The sequence below is a fragment of the Acanthaster planci genome, linkage group LG20 (assembly GCF_054643075.1).
Source record: "Acanthaster planci isolate LZ-2023a linkage group LG20, COTS_SCS, whole genome shotgun sequence".
Lineage (NCBI taxonomy): Eukaryota > Metazoa > Echinodermata > Asteroidea > Valvatida > Acanthasteridae > Acanthaster > Acanthaster planci.
In genome coordinates this window covers 287902-314364 of record NC_141796.1, presented here as the reverse complement: position 1 = coordinate 314364, position 26463 = coordinate 287902, and the positions used below count along the sequence as shown (strand labels likewise).

The following is a 26463-nucleotide window of genomic DNA, read 5'->3' as shown; positions in this document are numbered from 1 at the left end:
CTCCCTGCACTTTATACCGAGAATAAGCAAGTGCAAAATGTGTTCAAACGTAAGATGCTCCACTTTCAGTTCACTTTTAAAAGCTCTTCCGTCTTCGAATCTTTCTCTCCCCTTTTTTGTTCATTTTACCTACACTTCACGGTCCAACTTGTTCAACTGACCTTAATTAATAGGCATGAGTGCTTTTGTTACTTCTTTCCGTCGTTGCCAGTTTCCACGGATGCTCTTATTGTTTTTCCTGCCGCCAAAATATCAGGAGGGACAAGGACGAGAAACTAAGCGAACTGAACTGATTCGATTTCAAAAAAGTTCCAACTGCATGATGGCATCACGGGTTGACTTCTGAACAAAGTTTCCTAACGGGCAAACCTGTTTTACTGTTTCCATACGATTAAAGATTGTCTGCATCTTGTATAAAATGAAACCCCAACATTACCAACAGTTCAGAAGGAGATTACACAATAGAGCTATGATTCCACCCAACAATAGGTTCAGGACTAATTTTCGCAAGCAGATAGTTCAGGAATGCCCAACAACTTGTCAAATCATGGTGAAATAGTTCACAAGAATGTTAATCGGTACTTCACGCTGTATGCCATGGGCTACCGGTCACTATGCGCACCTGCTCGGCTATAAGCACAGTCGGCTTAGCCCGGGGCAGGTTTGCCTTGTCTTGGTTAACAGACGCTACCGTAAATTCCAACCGACAATGGAGTTTGTAGCGCATTAAATGAGCCTGCGATGTTCGGAATGTCGAGTGGTGGCTTTTGTGGTCCCAGCGTCCACTATTATGTTTCTCCTGTTCCGTAAGCATGGTTTTACCTGTCTGTAGCTGCACGTTCCATCCAGTGAGCGCGCTTTTCAAGAATTAACGGTTGTGTAACTGCAACAAAACGACAATGAATTTGTCGGTGCAGTAACTCAGACTGTATATCGCGTTTTACCGGTTATCACGCGCACCTGCTAAGGCCGGGACGGAGGATGATAGCCTTCCTGAAAGAAGCTAGTATATTTGTTTTTCAAATATTGAGAGAGAAGTGTGATTTTTAGGTCTGTTTTATTGCCCTTCTTGCAAAAGTCTGTGAAAAGCCCCAAAATGTAGCCTCATCCCTCAGAAAGGTCACAAAAGGTTACCGTGAAAGAAGTCCAAAATTTGCCCTTCCAAGAAAACCCAAGCCCCCCCCCCGAAAATTTGGTTTGGGGATCCACCTTGGCATCTGCTCGGATCACGGTTAAATGACTGTGACGTTAAACTCGCTCCTAAGCGGAAGAACACTGACTTTAAAACATTCATGCATTTCTAGGCATCCCTATTACATGCACTAGATATATTTTTATCGTTCTATAAAGCCGTCAATCGATCATGAAAGGCTGTAATATTGCCATTACGTTCGTATAGGAAATGTGCAATGGAAAAACGTGTCGTTACTTGCATGGCCAGAACTTAAATGTGGCCTCCAAGCATTGGAATTATTATATTACGCTTTGAACGCCAAAAAAGCCACGTTGATGGTTTGGTGTGCTTCCGTGGTTTCCATGGTGACGCCCTCGTCGGCTCTCTTTGATCATATAGTTTTGCCCATCATCTGCGCCAATCGCCGTTGCTAACTGCTATTGTCCTCTAGGATTTAATTAGGTCATCGCTTGACTTCAATAACATCCAATTTATGAACACAATTTCCGCCGAGCATTAGACACATAAGTGCATCGTTAATATTGGCGGATTACGTCAATCCACGGTATCTCAGACCACTAAAACGACAGGTCAGTGACGGCCAAACTAACAGCCCACGCTCGTGACATTGACTTTTCTCGCAGTAACTGACAGCCCGATAGAGAAGTAGCATTTCTAACTCACAATATTTTCGTTTGGCGTCAAATTCTGCCTGCATTCACTGTTGAAATGGTGAAAGAACAAACAGAGGTCACGTCTGGAATTATAACAGTCTGACTATACTGTAAAAGAAAGTCCTTTAATGAATAAATGAGCCCATCTCAACCTTGGTTTTTATTTTAAAAAACCTTCATACATGTACTTTCCTTTTTTTAACCTTTTCTGCGCATTATTGTGTGTTATTATATTGTGTTCTCTTGATACAACCTGTAAAAATTTAGTTATGGACATCAACCAAGCCCCAATGTTCTCTGGTGTACTGTTTAAATTACTGTTTCCCTCATCCGTCATAATTTGTGCGATCCAAATGAGACAAATATATGACAACCGAGGACTCCGTATAATGGTGTCATATTTCTTTTGAAAGCTGTTCTTCATTACACCGTGCGGTTTATTGATCTGTATACACTAAGCGATAACAGCTTTGTTTTTGCGAGGATCTTCTATCAGTCTGCCAGTCAATAATTAGCTCATTAAAATCCAGTCACGCAAGATAACTCTATATATTTTTGTACAGTGTGACGGTCTTATTGGTTTTTCCATTCACTTTCATGATTATTAAGTTTTGTATTTTTGTCACCAGTAGCTGCTGTTCAAAATTTTCCAGGTGATTATGGGCCACATATCTTTTCTGTTACGAACTCTTTTACTAACCACAGCTACGATTTTGAGGCTAGTTGCAGTCGCTTGTATGGTCTTGGCGATTCAGCAATCAATCTTCAAGTGAAAATCAGACGGTAATATCCGGGGCGCCAGACGCACGTTCGTCAAATTTGGCGACAGCGTTTAGAAGCGACTCTAAAGCTTCTCTCGTTTATTGTGTCGAATTCCTCAAAATCCTCTACACATTTTATTACATGTATTAGAAATTAAAATATTTACCAACGCGTAGTTCAAGGTAAGTAGCAGACCGGATGGAGGGCGGGCGGGCGGGGAGGGGACTGTAGGCCGGCCAACATTTATTGGGTCGTAAAACATGTTTACGAATACCGCGGAAGGTTGAACACCATACGAGGCATTATTGTTCGTGAAGCCATTCTCTTAAAATCATGAAAACGACCTCGCAAAATCCTTATATTCAGTCTTACTTGGTAAATTTCAGTTCCTAAAACATTAAGAATACATACAAAAATCTTCAACAACCACACCAAAAATTTATAAAGAATTGAAGCCATTTACTTTTTAGACAACAATGTTGCCTGGTCCTACAGAGAAGGAAACTGCACTTTTTGGTCCCTGTTGAGGCACATCAACGAAAAGGTCTTGCCTTTATACGCCAAGAAAATGATCAGAGAAAAAAAATCAGACTTTCGTGCACTCTCGCTATTCAATCAACCGTCGATGAAAAATATTTTCAAAAATTATAACTCTGCCGCTGGAGCAGTCATAAACTTGAACTAGTCCTCCTTCGACTTTTTTGGAACACATTGGTTGGATCATAAGTTATGACGCAAATGACGCTATAGCGCTCACACTCAAATAACCAATTTTTTTCCTTCTCTAATTAGACCAGTAGCATAACCCGGATACTTGGCGCTATTTCTGTCAACAATTTGTGAAAGTGGTGAGCCGGCTGGAATTCAGCCATCTGGCCGTTCATGTCAGTAGCACTCTCCTCTTAAAGACCTTCTTCTGAGACTATTTTAAGATTATTCCCCTCTACAAATTTATCTCGCGAACAGAGTTATCCAACACAGTATAATCTATTTTTAGATGCTAATACAAGTGAACAACCTTCAGATTTATCACTTTCTCAGTGAGGAATATAAAAACAAGTCTAGCCAGTAGTTTTAGCATGTCCGATTCTTTTGGAAAAGTCCACTTAATGTTTGGATTTTTCTTGTTATTGTGTTTTCCAGACGGTTCATCGTTGTCTGCTTTCCAGCGGTTGGTCAGCCACCTTCGAGCGGAAGCCCAGCAACGATCGGAGGCAAGGCAGAAACTACAGGACCTACGAGCCATGGGTGTTCTTGATGAGAACAACCAGATTATCAGTTTACCCGAAGACATGCGAGAAAACATGGAACGCCTAGGTTAACCACATCGAGTCAACGGCTGCACCAGGAAAACTACAAGGACATTTTGTCTTGTTTCTTTTAAAAAGGAGAGCTGGATGAGGAAAGAATGCGCATGATTATACAGGTTTAGAGTGCTTATTGGAAATGACTGTTCATGAATCTGATATTCTTTTGTCTTGAAGTGATTTTCCAGTTGAAACTTTGCTCGGAAGGGGTTTCAGAAACCACGACAAAACGATTTTTATCCCAGTAACAGTTGCTACGACACCAAGAGTGCGCGTGTCTTTTACGATTACAACACACGCACAAACCGGAAATTGATTGGGCCACGTATTCTTTCTGTCGGAGAGCCTGAAATTACCTCAAGGTAAACAAGCTGGCCATTATCAGCCACCATATATAAAAAAATAAATATTTTCTTGTTATTTATTCTTAAGTTGTCATATTGACCAAGAAGAAATGATAGAAAGTTTATGTGAGATTCACGGGCGCTTTGAATTCGCTATTTATGTATATAGTGCACGGAGTGTCGTTTCCAAGGAAACATATTGAAGCTTGCTCTATTTTTTCCAAAGCAGAATGTGAACGTATATTTTTAGCTTATGCATTGTCCTGACGCTTTCAGCTATTTTGTAGTAAGTTTGAGCATGATTCGTGAAGAGTAACTTGGAATCCTCGTCACGTTTTGATTTATACCTCAATAGTCTAAAGTGTAAGACCAATCACGCTGCACGAATGAATTATTTTGTGTGAAGCTTTGGCGTAATGCAGGAGCGTTCAACCGAAATACCAAGTCTTGCTTTTTGGAACCAACTTGAAAAACCGGGTTTCAATTTTACCCAAATGCTGTGTTGCGGGAATTCAGTGTTCACAGTCTTCGAATTTATTTCTGAAGGTTTGATTGCAGAATGCTTCGTCCAGAAATGTTTGGCATTGGAGATTGGGTGGGTTGCTAACAAGGGAACATCACGTCATTACGATGTACGCACGCAAAGCCCATTATCGGTTCCATTGTTTGCTCTCTGTGACTTTGCACTAATTTCACTTGGCCTTTCTTGACAATAAAAACCAATTAGCGCTCACTTAGATCATCCCCAAAAGAAAGACAGTCACTATAAGAATAATGTATTCATGTATAAAATGGCATGTGGGTAAGCGACGAGGACATCTGACAGTAAACAGTCGTTGTTTTATTATTAATATTGTAAATACATTAACGCCAAAATCTGATATATTATATGTTCGTTTTATCTGCAGGATCATGTAAAAATTATAATTATCATTATTATTATATGGACTGATGTGATCGGTTGTTATATTTTATTTATCTCTTCCTTTGTATTTCTGCTGCTCCACTTAGGCCTACCGCCAGAGAGTTATCAATCTTGCGGTGCATTTGTTCGGGATGTTTACTGGTGTTTTAATTGATCATTCCAAAACACAGAAAAACGCCAGATAAATATCCACTCACGAAATGTTTTGATCTTTCCGCTATGTTTGCTTGTGGATTTAGTTTTGTTTTACTAGACCGGCTTTTGTGTGCACGTTTGAGAAAAGAGCAGTTCCAGCCCAAACAATGAGAAGTTTGGAATTGATTTGTTGGTCTATATCAAATCACCCAGGTTTTAGAGGTCATTCCAACCCTTATTTCGAAAATGAAACAGTTTATCTGGATTTCCCCAGGTATCTTGCCCACCTGTGTGAGGTATGTTTTATGAAAACATTAACAGTCGCACTATAATGCATACTAAAACTACTAGTTCAACAGCGCACTGCATGATTGTGCTTGATGCGTTATGGCTCAGTTTTTTAGTTTATGGCCAGAAGTATAATAGACTTAGCACGAGTCTGCGGTTGGGCGTATGGCTTCCACAGACTTGCATGTTATACACACAGACATAGCCGTAACATATTGGGACACAGTCTTGGTCCATTATAACGTCACTGATATTGTGTGCATAGGAAACGGAATGAGCACTTTGCACAATGAGAAATATCTAGAGTTGTTTACTTTTACTTTTGAAAATGTTGACTGACTACATGTATTTGAAAATGGATTCAATGACACATGACGCCAAGTAAAATAGTACTGACTGTGTTTTCGCTATATAGTATGCCAACAGAAAAGAACTCGTGGTACAACTGTCTGCCAAATTATTGAAGAAAAACATGCTGTAGTTGTAAAATTATTCATTTAGTTTGCAAGGCAGACCGACCAATTTAAGCGAGACAGTGTAGGCACATATATCGATGCCGCACATTTGGCGCCAAAATGTTGGTTTCTCTTATTTCTCTTAGATACTTGAGCTCTAAAGTACGGCGTCCCGTTTTGTGCGTCGTACCGTCAGGCAAGGTTACTTTAGGGTCTACCGTTGGCTAGGGTTGATAGACACTGCCATGTAGACCTTTGAGAGAGTCGACTGGACCGTCTTCATGAACTTAGAATAATCCCCAAACAGCGAAGAAAACAGCTATGTCTATTTGCAAACGAGTCGCATTGTGGAAACTCAATACCTTAATGGAATTACCTTTGTAACGAATATCGAAAGATGCTTGGAGCTTGGCTGTCACTGATGATGTCACGGAGGACTGTCGATGGATAAAAAGAAGCGAGAGAAAAAATGCACGACCTGTGCCATATCGACAAATGGCTCGAAAACCAAAACCGGTTAAATGATGATGCACAGTTTGCATGCATAGGGACGTACCTTGCGGAATCAAGTCTGGGCGGTTGTGACTGTAAACAGTTCCGTCGTGGAGGTTTTCTCTGGCAGGGCAGAGCCGGCTAACACGTTTAACTATAGCAAATTGCATTAATTTCGACATGTCCGTGCCATCCGATCTTGGCAGCCGGCGTCCTGCCGTGTCTTACGAGCGGTGCACTTTCACCGACTCGCCCGATTGATCTGGGGTGTTCCGGGACAATTTTCCCTAGAAAATTGTCGGTCTTTAAAAGTGCAATTCCGCCAATGATGTGTGGTCAAATTCTTCAGTGTCTCTCGTTTCAATCTATCCGCGTCAGCTTGTGCTTTGAAATGGTCGCTGGCAGCTCAACAGTTGAAACGGCACGCCTATTGACCTAGTAATTCTGTTCTCTTTTTCCTTTTTCGGTCGAGAAAAAAAAGCCAACGTTTTCGCTGTCCAATACCGGTACGTAAATTTGCTGAAGTGGTTAAGTGAGCACTGCCTCTAGGCAAGCCATCAAGTGCATTGAAAGATTGGGTTGTAGAAAGTAAATGACTTGAATTGGTAGAGCTCTCCTTATAGATTGTATAATGTAGACTCAGACTGTCATGAAAAATCGGCAAAAGTCGCAAATAATCAAAAGAGTTCAGCCTTACTATTATGAGGCTGTTTAAGTTTGTGACGCTGTTTAGGCCGACTTGTGACAATGACAGCCATTACGACTTCATGAAAGCCAAGTTGACTGCTTATAAACAATTCAGTCGTTATGCCAAGTACTTCAAAAAGAAATCAAGGCATTTGTGCAGAAGAATATAGTAATATTGTTAGAAAAATAAAACACTTAGCATCTGAAATAATTTGAACTTGGACTTGTGTTGCCTACCATTTTATTTTGTCTGCCCACTGTGAGTGCTAAACTATGTTTGTTTGTTTGTCCCTACTAGTCTGTTGATCCGTCTCCCTGTACGGTATCTACAGAAAAAGATTACCGCAGCTGCAAGCAGTTGCTTCGAGTTTGGGTCGCCTATGCCGAACCTGACATTTCGATCGTTTCGATCTCAACGTCATTCGGCCTCGTTTCTTCAAATGATGTCAGCCTCCTCCGAGTAAGATTCCGATGAATTACAAACATCAGAACGCCTTTCATCCTGAGATTGAAGACTTTGGTTAGTATGTCGGGCGGTCGATTATGGTAAGCGTGCGTGTCCCAGGTTGCGCCGCATGAAATCCAAACATTGTGTTCGATCAATCTAAAAAATTAACAATCATGTCGAACGGATTGTAATCTTGTTCCTTTACACAACTTGGTGAATGACGACAATTTAAATTGTTGATTTAAACTCCAGCCACTTTCCTGAAGCAGCAAGGATATCGGTGCTTTTAATTGTCCGGTATTTAGGCTTAAAACACCCGCAGTGTCCGGTGACAGTAGGATATACTTGACAGAGATGTCCGGTTGTCCGGATATAAACTGACCATTGGAAGGGAAAGGTGGAATGAGAGGGAACTATTAGTACCAGAATGACCAGACAGAATGATTTCCGCGTCTATCTTGGCACGCTAGGTAGATTAAAAAGGCTCCAGATTGGTTACCTGCCCTGTTCAAGTTTATGTAACCGAACAATTCTATAGATTTAATTGGACACACCCATCAGAATTAAGCGTCGATCGTGAACACGGCTACTACTATAGCGTCGGAATTTCAAAATAGGTTTAAACTGGCTAGATTTCTTGATAAAATGTCCTTTAATGTAACTTGTTTTCAGCAAACAAGTAAAGTTGCTGAACTTCCGACAATTTGAAGTTGCAGTGGGCAAGTTTCCTCTCATCTAGTGACATTTTGTCATCTACCCCGGGGGATTGGACAAGCTGAAGATGACCACCGCGTGGGCTGTGAAGATATTGCATCCGTTTTCCGGATACCATATTGCATCATTTTATTTTTGTCTCTCCAAGGCGGACTCTGATTGCAAGCATCTGTTTTTATTGTTTCCTCCGGCGCTGTAATACACGCAAGTACGCATGCAACCCCTTTACGAAAAACTAATATGGATAACACGCATGCCTTGCCTCAGAGTCATGAGTTGTGCCAAATCTCCTAGAGTACTACAGAGCGAGAAAATATATTTATTCTTCTGTGAGCCAAATAATGTAATTTACATATGGACTGTCTCCGGCCTTTCACTTCATTGGTTTTCATAACTTCATCAATATTTTAGTTCCCTCTTTCAATCCGTCAGATTTTTCAAAAAAAAAATCAGGTTTGTTTGTTTTACACGCCATTACACGCATCCATTTTTATCGAAGAGTTCTATTCCCTCAACTGATACTGCTGCCACGCCCACGCCAGATACCTACGTTTAAAATTATCTCCATACCACAGAGACGACGGTCAGAGCATACTGTCCGAAACGTTGAGTACCACTGGTTCTTTTCACCGGTTCTTTTGCATGCTCAAAAAGAGATATATCCATGGTTCTACCACAAACCTCTTTAGTTTATTTCACCTAATGAATTAACGCCTTCACGATGTAAAAGTATCCAGACTGGGTGAAACCTGTTTTGTTTGGCGTTCCATACTGCATCTTTTTCAAAAAGGGAAGCACATGTATACGTAAGCCTATACACCGTTACACAAATATCTTCTAACTTTGAAATTTATACAACTTCATCTTCAGGCAATTTCAAGGTCCATGATGACATGTTAAACAACCGACCAATTTTGTTTAGTTCCTATTTTATGAGTTTTCTGTGTCTAGGGCATGCCATTCACCGGGTCTGAATCCAAAATAAATCCCACATTTGGAATTAGGATCCCTTGATTTACACGAAATGTGTCATATTTCAAAGTCACTGTAAACTGAGACGTGTCACAATAAAACTTGATATATTTCTTACCCGTTTATTATTTCCCACACCCGTGAAAAATAAACATCATTCGACGCTCTCTTCATTTCACTCTATTTCCTATTTCTGTAAATTTTTTTCACATTTTACAATGCGGTTGTCCCCTCATAAACAAGCTCAGGAGAAGATTCATTTTTGTACGGAAAAAACACCTTTGACAAGTACTAATAATTGTATTCCAGTTGTTCTTCCCCCGAGGCAAAAAGTTATTTTAATCTAACTTTCCAAAAGAAGAGTTCCAACTGTTCCAATATCATACAAAGCTCACATTTCGACGTTTCATTTAGCTGAAATGGAATATACCCGCGTTAATTTCGCCCCTCCCATAAGGCCCATGAAGCAACGCTATCTTCAAATCAATCAAGCAAAACCAAATAATCAAAAATCACCTTGAACTGACCTAAGGAAAGCATACGCATTGTTATGACGTCATATTCTGTTGTCAATATCACTCAGTATGATTAGCTGTGACGTCACATTATACCATTTGATTAAATGAGATTATTAATTCTGGGTCCGTATTGAACAACATAAGTTTTAATACCTCACGCTACAACAACGTCTGTGTGGAAGGACTTGTGATACGTGATTGAGCATATGCGAGATCATAATGTAAATTTCCTGATGTTTCTGTTGATGTGATTCGAATCTGCCAAGAAAATATATTGCGGGTCACTTCAACATTGCAACGGGAAAATGAAACAGTCATTGAATTGTGTGGAATGTAGCGTATTTCCCTGGTTGATTTTAGAATGAAAAAAATTCCCCACAAACGTTGTACGTCAAGTTTAAATTTCGGCTACAGTCAGTACTGATGAAAACAGACTCCATTACAAGCAATCCCCAGATAGTTAATTTAAGCAGTGCTCGGTACACAGACGACACCAGTTGGGACTGAGACGATGTGGAGTGATTCCAAACTTGAGAAGGAAAACAAAAGGAACTTGAGTCCTTCTCTAGCCTGAACTTGATGGAGAATTGCCTTGCTAACCATTATCTCTAATCCGAACACAAAATAAAGTCAGTTTCTACGTTCGCGCACGCAGTCAGTGTTAGGCGAAGCCGCTGATATAATCCATAGAAGGGTTAGAGTCTTGTTCACAGTAGCCATTATTTCAATTCACTGGACGTTCGCCCTACATACCCGTTTGGCCTACATATCCGTTCGGCCTTTCTGACCATTAATTTTCTCCTACCCCTATCTTCCGCGATCACAATGAAGAGAAATTGACTTCACTCCTAGAATGAAGATTAATACTCGCATCATTAGTCAAGCCAAACTTCCGTATTTGTGCGCCACTGATGATCATAATAATTATAATATTGTCATTTATTTCATAATTGGCACTGAGCCAAAGAACCTTGCACGATTTTTATTAGAAGCGCAGTGTTTAGATATAAAGGAGGGCGCATATTGAAGTCACAGTGGGCGGTACATTACACGCAGTATGTGTACATTTCTTCTTCTGCAACCATTCGTTATATTAAATTGGTGTCTTTGCTACCGTGTGATCCAGTTGAAGACTATCCGTCGACTGCCAGGTCGATAAATGTTTCCTTTCTTTTGTTTGATGATTTGTCTGCATGTTGTAAGATTTTTGGAGCTGACAAATAATAAAAACTCTATTTAGACAGTAGTAACTTAATGAAAAGTGGTGGTTGTGCAAACGAGAAATCATAGCACTTTTTATGAGGATAATAAGGAAACTTCACCCCGCCTCTATAGAAGATACGCAAAGGAAAGTAATTGCTTCGTCCATTGATTGTCACGGCAACTACTATCGCTTCACTCTCTCCATTAAAATTCCTCACACTATCTGTTACCCTCTCTCAAGGCTACACACTCCAGCACGGGAAAAATCTCGTCTATCTAGCGATCCTAGAATAGCGATCTGTATAGAATGCCTGGAGCTGGGGTGCAAGTCCTGGACAGTTATGCTGTGGGTACGAATTCTCTCCTTTTTGTAGGTGCTAGGGCCTAATTATTATTTTTTAAAATAGGATTTCCGTTGGAGGGTGGCGCGGCATGGCTTTGATAGTTTTGTGTAAACTCCCAAACTATTCTCGGAATTCATTTCCGGTCGACTGGACAAGCTTAGCTGGAATGTGCTGGGGGTATTCTGCTATCGATAAACAATAAACAAATTTGATGAGTAAGTCGGTTTCTGTTCAGCTGGAAAGCAGAATAAAGCCGCTTAGTATCTTGATAGGAATATGAAAAGAAGCAACAGAGGGCGCTGTTCAATTTTTTCGTCTTTACAGTTATGTAGACAGAAAACAGTCGTCTACTTGTCTAAACTTTCTATTTTACAGGCACTCGTGGTGGCGCCATCAATCACGTTTCGCACGGGGTGTTCTCCCGATGCACTGCTTGGTACTGCTTGTTTTTGCACAGAAACATATTTCTTAAGGTAAGCCCTAAATCTGAATGTTAATATCTAAACGCTCAGAGCCTCTGAGGATTTTTTGTAATTTTATGTTATGCCATCGGCCTAGCTAGTTAGTTACCCGTGGCCCCGTCATCGATGAATGATCATTTTGCAATGCATCATGCTACTTGCCAGATTAACTTTTTATTAGGCCTAAATCGCTGAGTCACGACCGTGTATTAATCTCTTTATGTCGATGTATTTACACCTACAGGTTGTCTTGCATTTAGGATGAATAGGCCCTATATGTAGTTTCAATCATGAATGCAGATATTCATGCACTGTGTGAGAAATTGATTCCAGTCACCTACGTGCAGCAGGGTCGAGAAGCCAGACGGGCACATGAGAAGAAGGTAAAGTAGGCCTTGGCCTACTCCCACTTTACCATGATTACAGGCTTCATGCAACTCAAGTTTGACTACATAGGGCATTTTACCTCAAGTGTGATCCTACATGTCATAGGGTGTAGGCCCTAGTTTGAAAAATAAATCAGCGTGGTCAGACATGTGACATATCACAGTGTTTTGTGCCTGTATGCATGTGACTTGTTACATCTGACTGGTGTCAGGTGTAACAATAGTGCAAGCAACAATATAAGAACTTGTCCTGTCAAATAATTCCTCATATTGGCCTCATGTAATTTTGACCCAAACTTTAGTCACCAGCAAGCAATTATTGATCGTGTTTATATTCAATTGTAATCATCATTTTGATACACGGAGCCTACCTTGGTGTTTTCATACATGCATAATTATATGATCCGTACAATGTAAATAGTTGACACAAACTTTGACCTAAAGTGTTCCCAAAATCAGATTACATTTTACAGGCGTAGTTTACAATTAAAATGAATGCCAGACTGCGTCAATCAAAACGTCAAAGCTCTAAAAGGGGCGGTTCCATTCAAACATTTGGGTAAATCCATAATCAGATTTGGAACTCTTTTCATTTAAACTTGTAAACATCCCATCCTAACTTTTGATGCCCACAAACCCAGATTTTTCTCAGCCCTTTTAGCTTTCAGTGCACATTTTAAAAGTGTAGAGGGCGCTGTTCATTTGCCGCAGATACGGAACCTCCTGGAGCATCGGAAGTGGCCAGAAGATGGTTGGGATGATGCGACCATTGAACTACTCCTGCAAGAACTGAGTGCAATGGATAGTAATAACTTCATGGCAAACTGTGGCGTTGGTGAGCGAGAGGCAAGAATTGCATCCTCCCTGGTTGCTAGGCGACACTTCAGGTGGGCGTGTCTCCAGGTTGTGAAGGGAGGATGAGAGGGTTGAGATTAACATGGACTACTGTGGAAGAATGTTCACAAAGATCCAGGATGCAGGCAAACACATGCATTATATGTATGCAACACTCATTTGCCTTGTCCACAGAAAAGCTATGGATAAATCTTAAGGTTGAAATGGTCAGCTACCAATAGTTCTCATTGAACTTTGAACTTTGCTGAACCGCCCTTGCTGTGATGACTGATCTGAAGTGTGCAAGATCTGGAGCTCAACAATGTGAAGCATGCCTCAATATTTTAATTGTGGTTATGTGTCCATAAGCAAGACTGTTTATTACAATTGCCTCCAGAGTCACCCTGAGAACAGGGTTGTTTATTTGTAGAATTCTTGTTTCACAAGCTCTTTCAAGAAAATGAAATGCTACTCAAGCTTGTTTTCAACCAGGTTGCAGTCAATCCAAGCACATTAATTCTCTTATGACTTAGAATCACCTGTTTGGCTCCAATTACAAGGAGTTTTTGTATTTTGGTCATCTTGTTTCAGACTAGGTCACGGGATTGGCCGGTCAGGGGATATTGCGGCCATTCAGCCCAAGGCTGCCGGATCCAGCATTATCATGAAACTGACCAATGCTATGGCACTTGACGCTATGAAAATGGCAGGTAAAAGTTGTTCTTTCATGCACCTTGTTTCATGTCCTGTGTTCCTGCAAACTTGCTTGCTGTTCTGTCTAGATGTACTGTTGCATACATCCGCATCTCCAGAATGTCATGTAAAATAGAATTCTCATTAACACGAGCATACACTGAAGCTCACACATTTTGAGACACTCGTAGAAAACAGTGAAGTTGTAGGTTTCAGGAGCAGATAGGAACTGCAGAACTGGTCTGTTGTAGTCCAAGATGGGATTTGAATCTGATCACAAGGGTAGTAGATTGAGTGAATGAGTCATTTTTAATCCAAAGTTCTTTGGCTTGTGAATACCCAGTAGAGTTGCCATAATGGGTTGATAGATTTTTAATTGGGACTTTTTTCCGGCATCAGGTGTTCGTTCTACGGCTGCATGTTTTGTCGTTCCTCTGGCTACTGGAATGAGTCTTGTTCTTTGTTTCCTTGCTCTTCGTCAACTTCGTCCCAGTGCCAAGTATATCATCTGGACTCGCATCGACCAGAAGACTTGTTTCAAGTCTATACTCACAGCTGGACTCCAGCCAATCATCATTGAGAATTGCCTGGAAGGTGACGAATTGAGGACAGATGTTCGGGAGATTGAACGGCAAATCCAGGAACGTGGAGCAGAGAACATCCTGTGTGTGTTCTCAACAACATCTTGCTTTGCACCAAGAGTCCCCGATCGATTAGAAGAAATTGCAAAATTATGCAAAGACAGTGGTGTGGGACACGTCGTTAACAATGCTTATGGTGTGCAGTCTTCAAAATGTATGCATCTAATTCAGCAAGCAGCACGTGTGGGTAGAGTGGATGCTTTTGTCCAAAGTACAGACAAAAACTTCCTTGTTCCTGTTGGTGGGTCCATCATTGCTGGAACTGATGAGAAATTTGTGGACAAGATTGCTCAGACATTTCCTGGCCGTGCATCTGCATCACCCACCATCGACCTCTTTATCACATTTCTTTCCCTCGGAGCCGAGGGTTATAAGAAACTTCTCAAGGAGCGAAAGGAGATGTACTCTTATCTCCAGGATGAACTCAAGACGGTTGCAGAAGGACATGGGGAGCGGTTGCTGAGAATGCCCCATAATCCTATCTCCATGGCAATGACCTTGGGTCTACAGTTAGAGGATGATAGGAAGGAGGTGTCAGAGGTGGGATCAATGCTGTTCAAGAGAAATGTTTCAGGAGCAAGGCAAGTGCCAATTGTTAAAAAGCTATTGAACAATATTTAAAGTTCATAATTTACATTTTGTTCATGTGAAGAAGTATGATATTCCTGATTCAGGATATTCCATTTGCTGGTCCTCGGTGATCCGTCCATTGTCATCGGGAGTAACTGCCTGTGCTCAGTTTATGAGAGTTTTTATACTGTAGGAACAATAGGGAAGACAATGACCTCTCCTTAAAAGCAAAACACAACTATTTACATACTGTGTTGGCATCGTGTTCACATTTTGTTTGTCTTTTGCTTTGTAGAGTGGTTCCAAGGGGTGTCACTAAGACCATCGGTGGCTATGATTTCACTGGCTATGGCTCACACTGCAATGATTACCCTACTGGTTACCTGACAGTAGCTGCAGCCATTGGGATTACTAAAGAAGATGTGGATTTGTTTGTCAAGCGGCTGGACAAAGTGTTATCGAAGAAACAAGACAAGAAGACCAAGGTTGAAGGGTCTGAGGACATGAAGACCAAGGTCGAAGGGTCTGAGGACATGAAGACAAAGGTTGAAGGATCTGGAGACATGAATCATGCTTGATGGAAGGATGTCCTAAAAGCTTCCAGGCAAATTGAAATGAAGTTAAAAAATTATTTCAAGTTCATTGAAGATTTTATCTTAATATGCAACAAATGCAATCAGAGAGATGTGGAGAGGACGGAGTCAATTTCTGGAGAGGTTTTTCAAAGCAAGAGAGATATGCTCAAATGAAGAGTTGTAATGGAGTACGTAATTTACATAATATACTACATGTCTACATTGTTCATGTACTACAACTCATCTACTCAAATGTGACAAAACAATTACTACAACCCTTAGGATGTTCCAGGAATATTTTAAGGAGTTAGGTATGCGAAAGTAAGTGTCAAACTGAATGTAATATGCTTTCTTTCAAAATGTACGCTTACCAAGAGGTTTTTGTCAAGGCAACACCGAAATTGGTCTTGTAATTACAGTTTTGTCATTATATGATGTTTTTCAGTTGTTAACTTGAACTGGAGTAAACTGGATTCGAAGTACAGACTCAAAGGAATGCCAGTCAGTCAAGATGAAGCGTTCGATGGTTTTATAAAAACCAAGCTTTATTACTGCAATACTGAGAATGACAGAAAATGGTTCTACTAAGACATCTATCCTTGTACGCTCACATACAGTAGTCTCATCACAATCATGTTACATGTCAGCTCACCAACATAATGAAAGGTTTTAATATGATAATCTCCTATTTTGTCACGGTTCATTTAAAGAAGCTTCAGACATAAATTGGATGATTTGTAAATGATACTTAATACTTGTCATATTGGAAATAATGAAAAATACCATGAAATATTGCTTTTGCGTCCCATGTTTTTTGTCAGTTTATTAGACTATCAGAGCTTATTCAGTATAGCTGCTCAAGACATCGTTTCTTGCAAAAGATTACAGACAAGATGGAGCCTCTGTCTTGTATTTGGGTCAGCGCTGATTGATGTCAGGAAAGTGCCAGTGATTTGGGCTACATCTGCTGGCCAGAATTTTTGTCCTGCATTGGTCAGAAGCAAAAAAAAAAAAGAATCAAAAACAATTTGGGCAAAGACCAATGTCTTTTTATTGGCCAAGTACAAGGTTATGTGTCAATAGAGACTTGGTTTTATGTCTTTCAATCTTGTTATAAGGCTCTACGATTTTGACAGATTGGGGGTGCGTAGAGTTGGTAATGTTACCTGCTAAGCGTTCCGTCAACTCCTGTATAAGTCTTGTATCCAGCCAACCATGTGGTGCTTGTAAGATCACTCCTGATATGTGGGCATGGTTCACATGGACTAACACGGACACCTCATCATGGGATCTTTTTACGCTGAACTGTGGTGTTTTCCCATACAGCCAGTCCCAACTCTGTTGAAAGAATCGAGGTTTTTCAAAGGAAACATTTGTCTATTGGAAGTTACATGGGAATTTCATGTTTGCAGAACTCTCAAAAATCAAGTGCAGGGTATAAAACTGAAAATTTAAAAAAGGATTAACAGTGTGATAAAAAATTTAGTACAACTTTAATTCTGTAATCTGTCAGAAATCAGTGGGTGCTTGACAGTCGATTGAATACACTGCTAGCTCATGATACTAAGGTTTTAGTTCATTCCTAATTCACCTTGAATGCTGACAAAATCCTGGATTTTCGTACTTTTTACTGTACATTATTTGCCTGTACTTTAATATGCAAATTGGAAGGCTATGGAACTCACAGTAAGTTCTTCTCTGCTTGAAAGAACTCCAGGCCAATCTAGTTCAGAAGATGGATCGACTGGGTAAACCTGACAAAAGTATAAGGAAATATCATTAAACTGATTAGCCAAATGTATCTACAGAAAAAAAGTCTGATTTGCGTGAATATGCAAGGAAATATGCAAGAAAAGACGTCAACTTTTATTGGTTTATTATATTGAGGTTTGATATTACTTTGAATATTGTATTCAATTTTTATTCCAATAAGGAATGTAGGATTAAAGGTTTTTGCAACGATTTCTGTGATACATGCCTTTTTTTCATGTAATGGATGGTACTGTGAGTAGAATTTCTCAGCTATGACTTTGACCAGGGTTGAGTATCTTATAGTTGCATCAATATTGGATAGATTCTTGACTGCAGATTGTACACTCTTGGTGGCTCTGTTGGTCATTCCTTCCTAAAAGTTGATAACAAAAAGAAACATGAACATATTTAGCCACGCTTGGTTAAAATTCTCCAGTGAGAACAAATACCTGGAGCAAAGCTGGAAAAAATATCAACTTGATATTTCTAGAACTGCGTAACACCTATTTGGAGATATATTTCTATTTGATTCAAATATCTAATGAGCCAACAAAATCAATCATGCGAATGGTTTAATGGGAGTTTTCAACTAAGTTTTTCTTTCCTATAACCTTGATGAGGAGAATCTTTGGAAAGACTGCAGGACCACTGTTTCTTCAAAGCTGAAACAAACTTCCACCAGCTTTATAACTTCCATGCTTTTCTAAATTATACCCTTTTCTTCATTGAAAAAATTTCTTATGCCTGTTAGGACAAGATGCTTGACGAAGATTGAGCAATGGGAAAATATCTGTAGCCTTCACCTTTTCAGAGTGTAGGAGTAACTTGAGTTCAGACGTGTTCACACTATGTAGTAGAGTACAGTGATGATAAGCTATCTGACGTCCCAACTTGGAAGATGAACCTGACACCTGGCAGAGTTAAAGAAATGGGACAAGACAGTGGTAGACACACTTTCCCCTGAATGCATTTCCTTCTCACTTGAATATTCACAGAAATTGAAACTTGTCTGGAAAACCAACCAGGGTCTTGGACAGGACAGAAGTCTGCGTCATGTGATCTGTGACCTGAAAGGGCAGGTATTTGCTCTTTACATGGTGCCACCATAGGCATGCAGAGCCAAGATCTGGCAGCTTTACATACTGAATATAGCCATATGTGTATGTTGCTTAGTAATTTTGCAGGTGCTGCATTAGTTCTTATATTATGCAATTTGACAGTAAGCTGCATTGACGCAACTCTGACACAATAGTACAAGCTGCCAGTTTGAGGTTCCGCATGCCTACAGCGGCAGCGTGCAAAGAGTGAATTACTCTCCATTGCATTGCTGAAGTGAACTGAAATCTACGCTCTTATTACATGAACCTGAATCCATTTCTTCCCAGGCAAACGCACAGCTCCACATGCCTGACTGTTTGAAAAAGGTCAAGTAGTCAAACTAAGCCATTCACCTCAGTTCCACTTATTGTCAACATTGCCACCACCATAAATACAACTTGAGATTTGTACACTGATTGCGATGGACGACGCACACAAAGGATACTTTGTAAAAGTTGTCAAGCAGAATGTCGTCCCGACATGACACAGTCACATTCAACCCTGGCCATCGGGACTTGAGTGCGTTGGTTATAAGCTCCAAGTTTCCTTTTCGCAGGTAATGCTTCCTATTGGTGAAAAACGTGCAATTGAGATTGCCCAAATCCTGGGGATGGATGAACAAAGGAGAACAATTAAGACTCAGGGAGAGAAAATGCTTAAAAAAATACAAAGCTTTGTGGTGACACAGACTTTATGGAAACGCTACTCACATGGTAAACAGTGCCGCCACCACTTCGTCTCCTTGCTAGCTTGACCTTTGACCCCCAGAGCTGCCTGAGTTGACACTCAGCCCAAGGATTCTGGTGCCGACCAATCACAACACAAGGATCATTACGCCACAGTAGTAGCAGATTAGTTTGACTTAAATCCAGGTTGTTATAAACCCTGTTTAGGATAAAAAGCAAACGTAAAATGATTACTTTCTAAGAGGTTTCTATTAATTGTTAACTGACAAAAAAGGATTTATGGAGAATCTATAGTTACAGTACATGTAATTTGAGGCATATATGTTATATTTAATTCCAAAGGGTATAACATTGAACTTTTTGGAGGTTTGAGTTGGGGTTGAAAGATGGTGGATGAGATTGGGATTGGCAGTTGGGAATGGATGGTAAGGATCAGGTTGGCTTTTATCACTAGACACGTTGTTAATTTATTTCCATAACAATCTTCACTACCTCATAGATACATATTTAGAAAACTCCAGTTTTGCCCTTTGGAAGCAAGACTGATTGTTGTTACTCGATGTGTGGTTCTTACCAATCTTCAAATGCTAAGTTGGTGAAGATATCATTGGAAACCGATTCATAGACAACACCCATCTACAAATGACAGAAAAACAGTGACACATGATTATGGTACAATATAATATGATTATATTATATAAGCCAGTTATTTATTGCTTATAGTTATACCGCATGGCTGATTTTGTCCGAACTGTGGAAAGGCACTATTGGAAGGGAAATAGTTCCTTTATACTACTATACAAAATCACTCTTGCAGTATTAGCAATAAGGCTTATCAGCTTATGGACACAGAAGAAGACTTATCATGCTAATGTAACATAATGACTAAGCACATGTATTTACACTGACCTGTTGTACTGCAGTGCAGAATTGCCTGGACAAGTACGAGATCCGACTCCGACATATCCCGCATTTCGACTCTCCTTGGATAAGACTGACACATCGGAAAAGTTTTCCGAATATGCTCCGCTGACACATCGCATTAATACCCACATGCATTCGATATTCAAATGTGCACGGCTCGAAGTCCAACTTCCAAGTTTGAAGTAGGCCTATCCAAGTCAAAGTTTCAACGCTGCTTGCCAATAGTTATTTCCAAATTAAGCACAAATGGATCAATGGATGTCTCAATTAGATTACGTAATAAATATGTACAGTGGATCCTATTACGTTAAACTAAGGCAGAATAGAAACTACACGTAGGGCCTACTTATTTCATGAAGCGGCATCAAGCACGTTACCTTGTAGAAACTACAAGGGCGCTGCCATGACAGGAGTGTTCAGTAACTGTAATAAGGTAATGATACAAATTCCAACAACAATATGCTCAAAAGTGAAATTTTGACTTTTGAATGCAATATTCAAGATGAAATAATTATTATAAAGGAAACTGTAGTTAAAAAATTAAACTTGAGCTGATTTTTTAATCAGTTTTATTATATAATTTCGAAAATAAGGTCAAGGGTCAAAAAGCACAACTAAACAAGAGGAGCGCGGTGAACTGAACTGCTCAATATTGTAAGAAATAAAGCGTTCATTTATTCCCTAGAGATCTGTGATATCTTCACCAAGGTATACCAATGATGACCTCATCAATACCAGGCGTAAATTTAAGCACTTTAGCCTCAAGCAGCGCTCCAAGTTTGCAGGAGTTTGTTCTTCAAGGTAGTGTTGTTGACTCTGCTTGCGAGGCGATGCGCCATCGTTTGCGAGCCCTGTGTGATAACGTGGATCGTGCACCGGAGACATTCCATGACCATGAACTGGTGTATTTATTGCGGACAAGTATGTACCAAAAGCCATAAGCAAATGAATGCTCTTTCAATCACTCTTTTGTTTTCCTTTTGGAGTGTACGTTTAGCTGTTTTGTTCAGCATGTTGAGGCATATCATTATCAGGATTGCAAATTGGCAGTCATGGCAGTGCGTAGTATGTCACGCCCCAAATAGGCCTATAGCATCTGTAGTGCTGCAGTTGGGCTGGCCCAACTATCGTTGTCCAACTTAAGAAATTATCTCAACCTTATCCAGACACAATTCACGTAATATACGGCACTTCATCTATGACATTGACATTGTAAACAATCAGACTTTGGCACACGCTGCCACTGCTGGGCACATGCACACTGGACCTCTGTGCTGTAGTTGGGATGGGCCCAACCATAGCACTCTAGTTGGGCTGGCCCAACCATAGCACTCCAGTTGGAATGGGCCCAACCATAGCACTCTAGTTGGGATGGGCCCAACTCTAGTTGGGACTGATGTAATAGTTAGGGCGTAACAATATCAACAATTCTCATACTTCTGGACACAAAATGTTGTCACATAGCATGCATGACGGTATAGTTGCCCGGTCTCTTATTTCGCCACTAACCATATAAACCAATGAGACTTGACAATAGGTGGCAAAATTAGGGACCTGTCGACTTAACGGTCACATTCGTTGCAGTTGACACAAACAGGTCACATACAGAACATGCATGAAAACAATGGAGGAGTTACTAATTGTTGAATTGGCATGAACGGAATGGAATCAGCTATCATCTACTGAAAGCTACCGTAGTTTCTTTGACAAAAACGTAGGAATTCGCCGCCTAGCTGCTTAACTGCTATGTTTTGGGCTTATCAGCTTACAAGATAATATCTGTGCTTTAATGGTTCTATTTTAAAGGTGGTCCAGGAAATCCTGTAGTACTACGAGCGAGACATGCTCTAGACCAGCCCAACATGCCGTGGTAGGTGACCAAACTAGCCTACCGCCTGTCTGTGCTAAATAGGTTTTACAGGAATAGTTAAACTATTACGGACGGCAGAAGTTACCTCTTATTCGTCAGGAACTTTTTTTTCATCATTTATCACACGTAAATATCCAGCCTTTCTGACTTAAGAACCATTCGGTATCAACAAAACAGGTCTGGGTACTACATGAATTTTTCAAAGTCACTGAATCTCAATGTTTGCTTATCTGTTGGACTCAGGTATTCCAGCTTGAAAGGTAGCTGATTAATCTTTCTTGAGTACTTGTATATATTTTCCCATTTGTTGTCAATTGCCCAAAGTTTGAATCAAATTTTATATCCATTTTTCTCTTTTTATTTCTGCCCTGTCTTTGGCCAATAACTGATGTTGTTTCAACCTCTTTTCCTTTCTCAGGCAGTTGCGTTACATTGGTCAACCGGATATAAGCGATAAGAGTAGACTTGTAACAGTCCGTAGTTATCTCGACTGTTCGACATCAGAACATCTTCCTCATTTTCTGACAGATATCGGTTTCAGGCAAGTATCCACTCTGAGTGGAAACAAAAAAAAATGAAATTGATAGTTCTTTGGTACGAACTCACCGCATCGGCACACTGAGCACACACAACAAATTTATTCTGGAATGTGTTGTCTTCGCGTCCACGCCAAACGTGTGCAAGAACCTGGTTGGAAGACTTAGTACCAGGCTGTTTAAGCGTAAAAGGGTTCACTTCAACTCAGGGCAGGTAGAGGGTACCCTCTTCCTGTCTTCAATTAGTTTGCAATCAATTACAATGCTTTTGCCAAAGCTTTTATGATCTTTTAAGGAATTTTCTTCTTTAGTTTGTTGTCTGTTGGTATAAACGAAATGTTAAACTTAATATCATGAACACCTCATTTATCCATTTAGGTAAGCTTATTTTGTATCAAAGCAGTTCATTCGTTCCTCGTTTTGTCTCAGCACTGTTCTTAGTACAATGTATAGATAATTTTCTCTCAATATCTAAATCAATTTTTTGCTTCCTTTCCCTCTGCTTGTTTGCAGGTTAGATCACGAATTTGTTGCCAAAGGTCACATGTTCAGGAAAGGAAAAATGAAGGTCACTGTCTCCAAAATCTTTAAGGTAAGATTCGGGACAATGAAAACATTCTTGCGTCCACCATTACTGAGGTAGAGTTTAATCCACCTGTGTCTATTAGTAAGTTTACATCATCTCCCTCTTGTCTTTATTTGCCGGATCAGATCTTGACACCAGGCAACCTTGACGCTTTGGAACCCCTCTCTGTATCACATCTTGTGGAACTCAGTATTATTGCTCCTTCTGGAACGGATGGAATTGGAGAAGACATGAGAGCATTTTCAGAGCAGCTTCGACCGTATCCTTGTCTCTGATCTCTTTATTGAGGATGCAGATATCCTTGGGGAAAAAATCATCTCAGGGTCAGCTCCACATTACATCTGATTGTACGTTCATTTAATGAGATATGTATGACTTCATCATTTGGTCAATATTTAAACGAATATAAAATGGTTACATGTATATGAGTAGCATAGAAAGTTCCTAAACTGTGGTGCACCCTCATGGCATTACATGTTCAAGATCCATAGAATTGTTTACAGTCGCAGGTCCTTCTTGATAAATATTTGCTCCGAGGAAATCCCATCAACCGAGTATCGCACCTTGTCTACCTGGGAGAAATCCCATCAACCGAGTATCGCACCTTGTCTACCTGGGAGAAATCCCATCAACCGAGTATCGCACCTTGTCTACCTGGGAGAAATCCCATCAACCGAGTATCGCACCTTGTCTACCAGGGAGAAATCCCATCAACCGAGTATCGCACCTTGTCTACCTGGGAGAAATCCCATCAACCGAGTATCGCACCTTGTCTACCTGGGAGAAATCCCATCAACCGAGTATCGCACCTTGTCTACCTGGGAGAAATCCCATCAACCGAGTATCGCACCTTGTCTACCTGGGAGTAAAATTTACTTCAGACTTGTCATGGAATACGCATATCAATTAAATACATGTAGTCACCAAAGCCAACAGACAATTGGGCCTTCTACGGAGAAACGTTCACAGCTGTGATAAGAAAATCAAAGTACTCGCCTGTACAGTATTCGTGCATTCGCTCCTTGAGTATTGTCATGTGGTTTGGAACCCTTATCAGCAGACAAAGAAGGATGCAGTTGAGAAAGTTCAGCATAGAGCTGCACACTTCTTATGCAACAACTAGCCAAACGGCTAGTGTCACTGATAGGATGTTACAACTGGGCTGGGATAGTCTTGAGATCAGACGAAGCAAAGCTCCCCTTACTATAATCTACAAGGAAACAAGTGGTCTGCTACCAAGAAATATTTCACATTTGTTGAGAAATCCTGGAGAAGTTAAGTCATCACAGAATAGACCCACTGGAAGACAATCTGTAAAGTACTTCATTTACGTTCACATCAGAGCAAACAAGAAGTGCGAACAACAGTCCGTATACCCCAAGACAATTCCTGCGTGGAACAGCCTTCCTGATGAAGGGCGTTGTGCACAATCGTTAGAGAAATTTAAAGATCATCTGCAAAATAGAGAGCTGCCTTTGCAGTCTATATATGGTGTGTCCGACCACATGCATTGCGCGGAAGTTGTACGGGCTAGCCGTACCAGATGTTTGTACATTAGCGAATAGATACAGATACAGAGGAGGCAGTTGTCCAAATCATGTGGCTATGGCTTGGAGTAACGCATACATCCATGGGATGTGGCTGCAGCCACTAGCAATTGGCTTCCATGGGCCAAAGCTTCACAATTGGCTGGCTAATCACAAAATGATCCCTGATAATAATCATCATGTATCAACTAGTTAGTTTACTAACTAGTACTTACCCTTACTAGTGCTAACCCTTACTAGTACTAACCCTAACTAGTACTAATGCTAACCAATACTAACTAGTTAAAGTTTCATTCCTGTCCATGAGTACTGTCTTTGTTCCTTAACCCTTTTTTTCAGACTGGTCAGCATGGAAAAACTATGATTTCCACTGTAGGCTTGACCTTTCTTAAGAGGTAGGTCACAGGTCAGAATCAAGGGTCGTAGAGTTTGCTGATGGCAGGCAAGGTCCTACAGTGTTGGTGGCTGATTGGATCAAGCCTTCGAAAGTCCGTTGTCCAGATGTCAACAAAATGATGACAGGACTGACCCTGGCTGGGTCCATGAGTTGCACTCGGCAAAGAAGCAGGAAGTGCTACGGACGTTTTTGCATCAGGAAGATGGACTTGTGCATTTCCATTCATCAGGTTACCTGCCACCATATCAATTTTAACCAATGAAACCAACTTGGCAAGCTTGGCAGTTAGTTGGCCAAGACTGCTGCGCTGTGGAGAAAGGTCCTCCTAAGCTAGCATCTGATCTTTTTCTCACAAACTCTCAGCTATCATCTAAAATACAAAATCCTTTAATATTTACTCTTTACAGAGAGTTTTGATTAGTGAGTCCTAACTTCTTTTTGCTCAGTTGGTGCATGTAGCTCTTTTCCTAAAGTGTGAACAATCGACACCTTGAAGCATGGGCATCACCAGGATACTGGGGGGGCAAAGCACTCATCAGCAGCAATTGGCAAATCATTAACCGTGGAAAGGGGTTAAATCTGAGGTACTTTCAAGCAAATTGGTGATTTTTAATCCATCTTTACTCCTTTTGTCTTGCCTTTTCTGTCTTTTTCCCCTTTGTATTTGTCATTTTTTGGGGAGGGGATGTGGTATGAGCCCCCCTTGCCAGTGTCTTAAAGCATTGAAATGAAATAATAGACAAGCATTGTTGGACTGTGGAAGTAAAATTACCTGGTTTGGGCGTAACTCTTCCCTCATCCCCAACCAAACTCCGCCCCTAATCCCACCCAGGTACTACCCATTAAGAAGCAATATGATGATGCTACATGTAATTCACAGTTAGATTGTAGGGGCTATGAGGATGGATGACAGAGTAACTTGTGGATTCATTGTTTTGCTCTTATTAGAATAAATTTATTTGCAGTAATATGAATGTAGTATTAATAGTAAAGCTCTTATGAAGGAAAGGAAAGTACGGTGGTTTGGAGGAAGCCTTTGTTGCTATTTTATCCGATGAGTGAAACTGATTTCGAGCTTGTGTATTTCCTGTACATGTATATTTTATTTAAGTTTCCAAATTACTTTCGGTTTCAGTTAAGCATGTCTATAAAAAAATCTGACATCACGGTGTATTATTGTATGTCTAATGATTTTCAAGACACTGAAGTGATTAGAAAGAATGGCTTTGTAGAAGTTCATCATGGCAAGTTGAAAGTAAATGACAGTTTGTCTAATTCTTGGTGGTCAGTTTAATTTGGTCAGGTATAATTGAATTATGTGAATACCTGAGTCTGTACAGAATAAGTCTCCATTTGCTGACAAGTTCAGCAATGTTTGTACAGTATGACGTACCCACAGCACAGTGTGGTTGGTTGTGGCATTGATATTGATATCTTACCCACAATTCTTTTCATTTCATTGCAA

At 40.4% G+C, this 26463-nt stretch overlaps 5 protein-coding genes across 5 annotated transcripts in view; 3 read left to right on the top strand and 2 right to left on the bottom strand.

Annotated features, from left to right (window-relative positions):
- The window catches only part of LOC110975401 (uncharacterized), a 38282-nt gene extending 30822 nt beyond the window's left edge, over window positions 1-7460 (top strand). The window contains exon 3 of the mRNA XM_022227858.2: window positions 3754-7460. Coding sequence (XP_022083550.1) covers window positions 3754-3932 — 179 coding nt within the window. The 3' untranslated portion in view covers window positions 3933-7460. The remainder of the gene's footprint in view (window positions 1-3753) is intronic.
- gcc1 (GRIP and coiled-coil domain containing 1) overlaps window positions 1-26463 on the bottom strand; it is a 109261-nt gene that overhangs the window by 65531 nt on the left and 17267 nt on the right. The window lies entirely within an intron of this gene.
- sepsecs (Sep (O-phosphoserine) tRNA:Sec (selenocysteine) tRNA synthase) lies at window positions 11821-17564 on the top strand. The gene is made up of 6 exons (XM_022227853.2): window positions 11821-11915; window positions 12148-12286; window positions 13001-13176; window positions 13715-13833; window positions 14216-15038; window positions 15323-17564. Exons 2-6 carry the CDS (start codon window positions 12194-12196, stop codon window positions 15603-15605), a joined length of 1494 nt encoding a protein of 497 aa, XP_022083545.2. The 5' UTR covers window positions 11821-11915; window positions 12148-12193; the 3' UTR covers window positions 15606-17564.
- On the bottom strand, window positions 16117-20676 carry lipt1 (lipoyltransferase 1). The gene is made up of 9 exons (XM_022227855.2): window positions 20048-20676; window positions 19713-19774; window positions 19163-19337; window positions 18898-19056; window positions 18158-18265; window positions 17581-17727; window positions 17288-17356; window positions 16769-16940; window positions 16117-16587 (listed from the first exon to the last, which is right to left on the bottom strand). Exons 1-9 carry the CDS (start codon window positions 20195-20197, stop codon window positions 16460-16462), a joined length of 1170 nt encoding a protein of 389 aa, XP_022083547.1. The 5' UTR covers window positions 20198-20676; the 3' UTR covers window positions 16117-16459.
- med18 (mediator complex subunit 18) lies at window positions 20669-26292 on the top strand. The gene is made up of 6 exons (XM_022227857.2): window positions 20669-20983; window positions 21869-21932; window positions 22351-22473; window positions 22982-23060; window positions 23180-23313; window positions 24941-26292. The coding sequence occupies exons 1-6, from the start codon at window positions 20779-20781 to the stop codon at window positions 24963-24965; spliced, it is 630 nt and encodes a 209-aa protein (XP_022083549.1). The 5' UTR covers window positions 20669-20778; the 3' UTR covers window positions 24966-26292.

Excerpts from the sequence above, each read along its gene's own strand:
- sepsecs (XM_022227853.2), top strand. The coding sequence starts at position 12,194 with ATGAATGCAGATATTCATGCACTGTGTGAGAAATTGATTCCAGTCACC. Across the intron at positions 13,834-14,215 it reads TGACGCTATGAAAATGGCAG|GTGTTCGTTCTACGGCTGCA; the intron begins GTAAAAGTTGTT and ends TTCCGGCATCAG. Across the intron at positions 15,039-15,322 it reads AGAAATGTTTCAGGAGCAAG|AGTGGTTCCAAGGGGTGTCA; the intron begins GCAAGTGCCAAT and ends TTTGCTTTGTAG.
- med18 (XM_022227857.2), top strand. The coding sequence starts at position 20,779 with ATGATGACCTCATCAATACCAGGCGTAAATTTAAGCACTTTAGCCTCA. Across the intron at positions 20,984-21,868 it reads GGTGTATTTATTGCGGACAA|GTGGTCCAGGAAATCCTGTA; the intron begins GTATGTACCAAA and ends TCTATTTTAAAG. Across the intron at positions 22,474-22,981 it reads CTGACAGATATCGGTTTCAG|GTTAGATCACGAATTTGTTG; the intron begins GCAAGTATCCAC and ends GCTTGTTTGCAG.
- lipt1 (XM_022227855.2), bottom strand. The coding sequence starts at position 20,197 with ATGCATGTGGGTATTAATGCGATGTGTCAGCGGAGCATATTCGGAAAA. Across the intron at positions 16,941-17,287 it reads CAAGCAGAGAAGAACTTACT|AGTTGGGACTGGCTGTATGG; the intron begins GTGAGTTCCATA and ends TTCTTTCAACAG. Across the intron at positions 16,588-16,768 it reads GTTGACGGAACGCTTAGCAG|GACAAAAATTCTGGCCAGCA; the intron begins GTAACATTACCA and ends TGACCAATGCAG.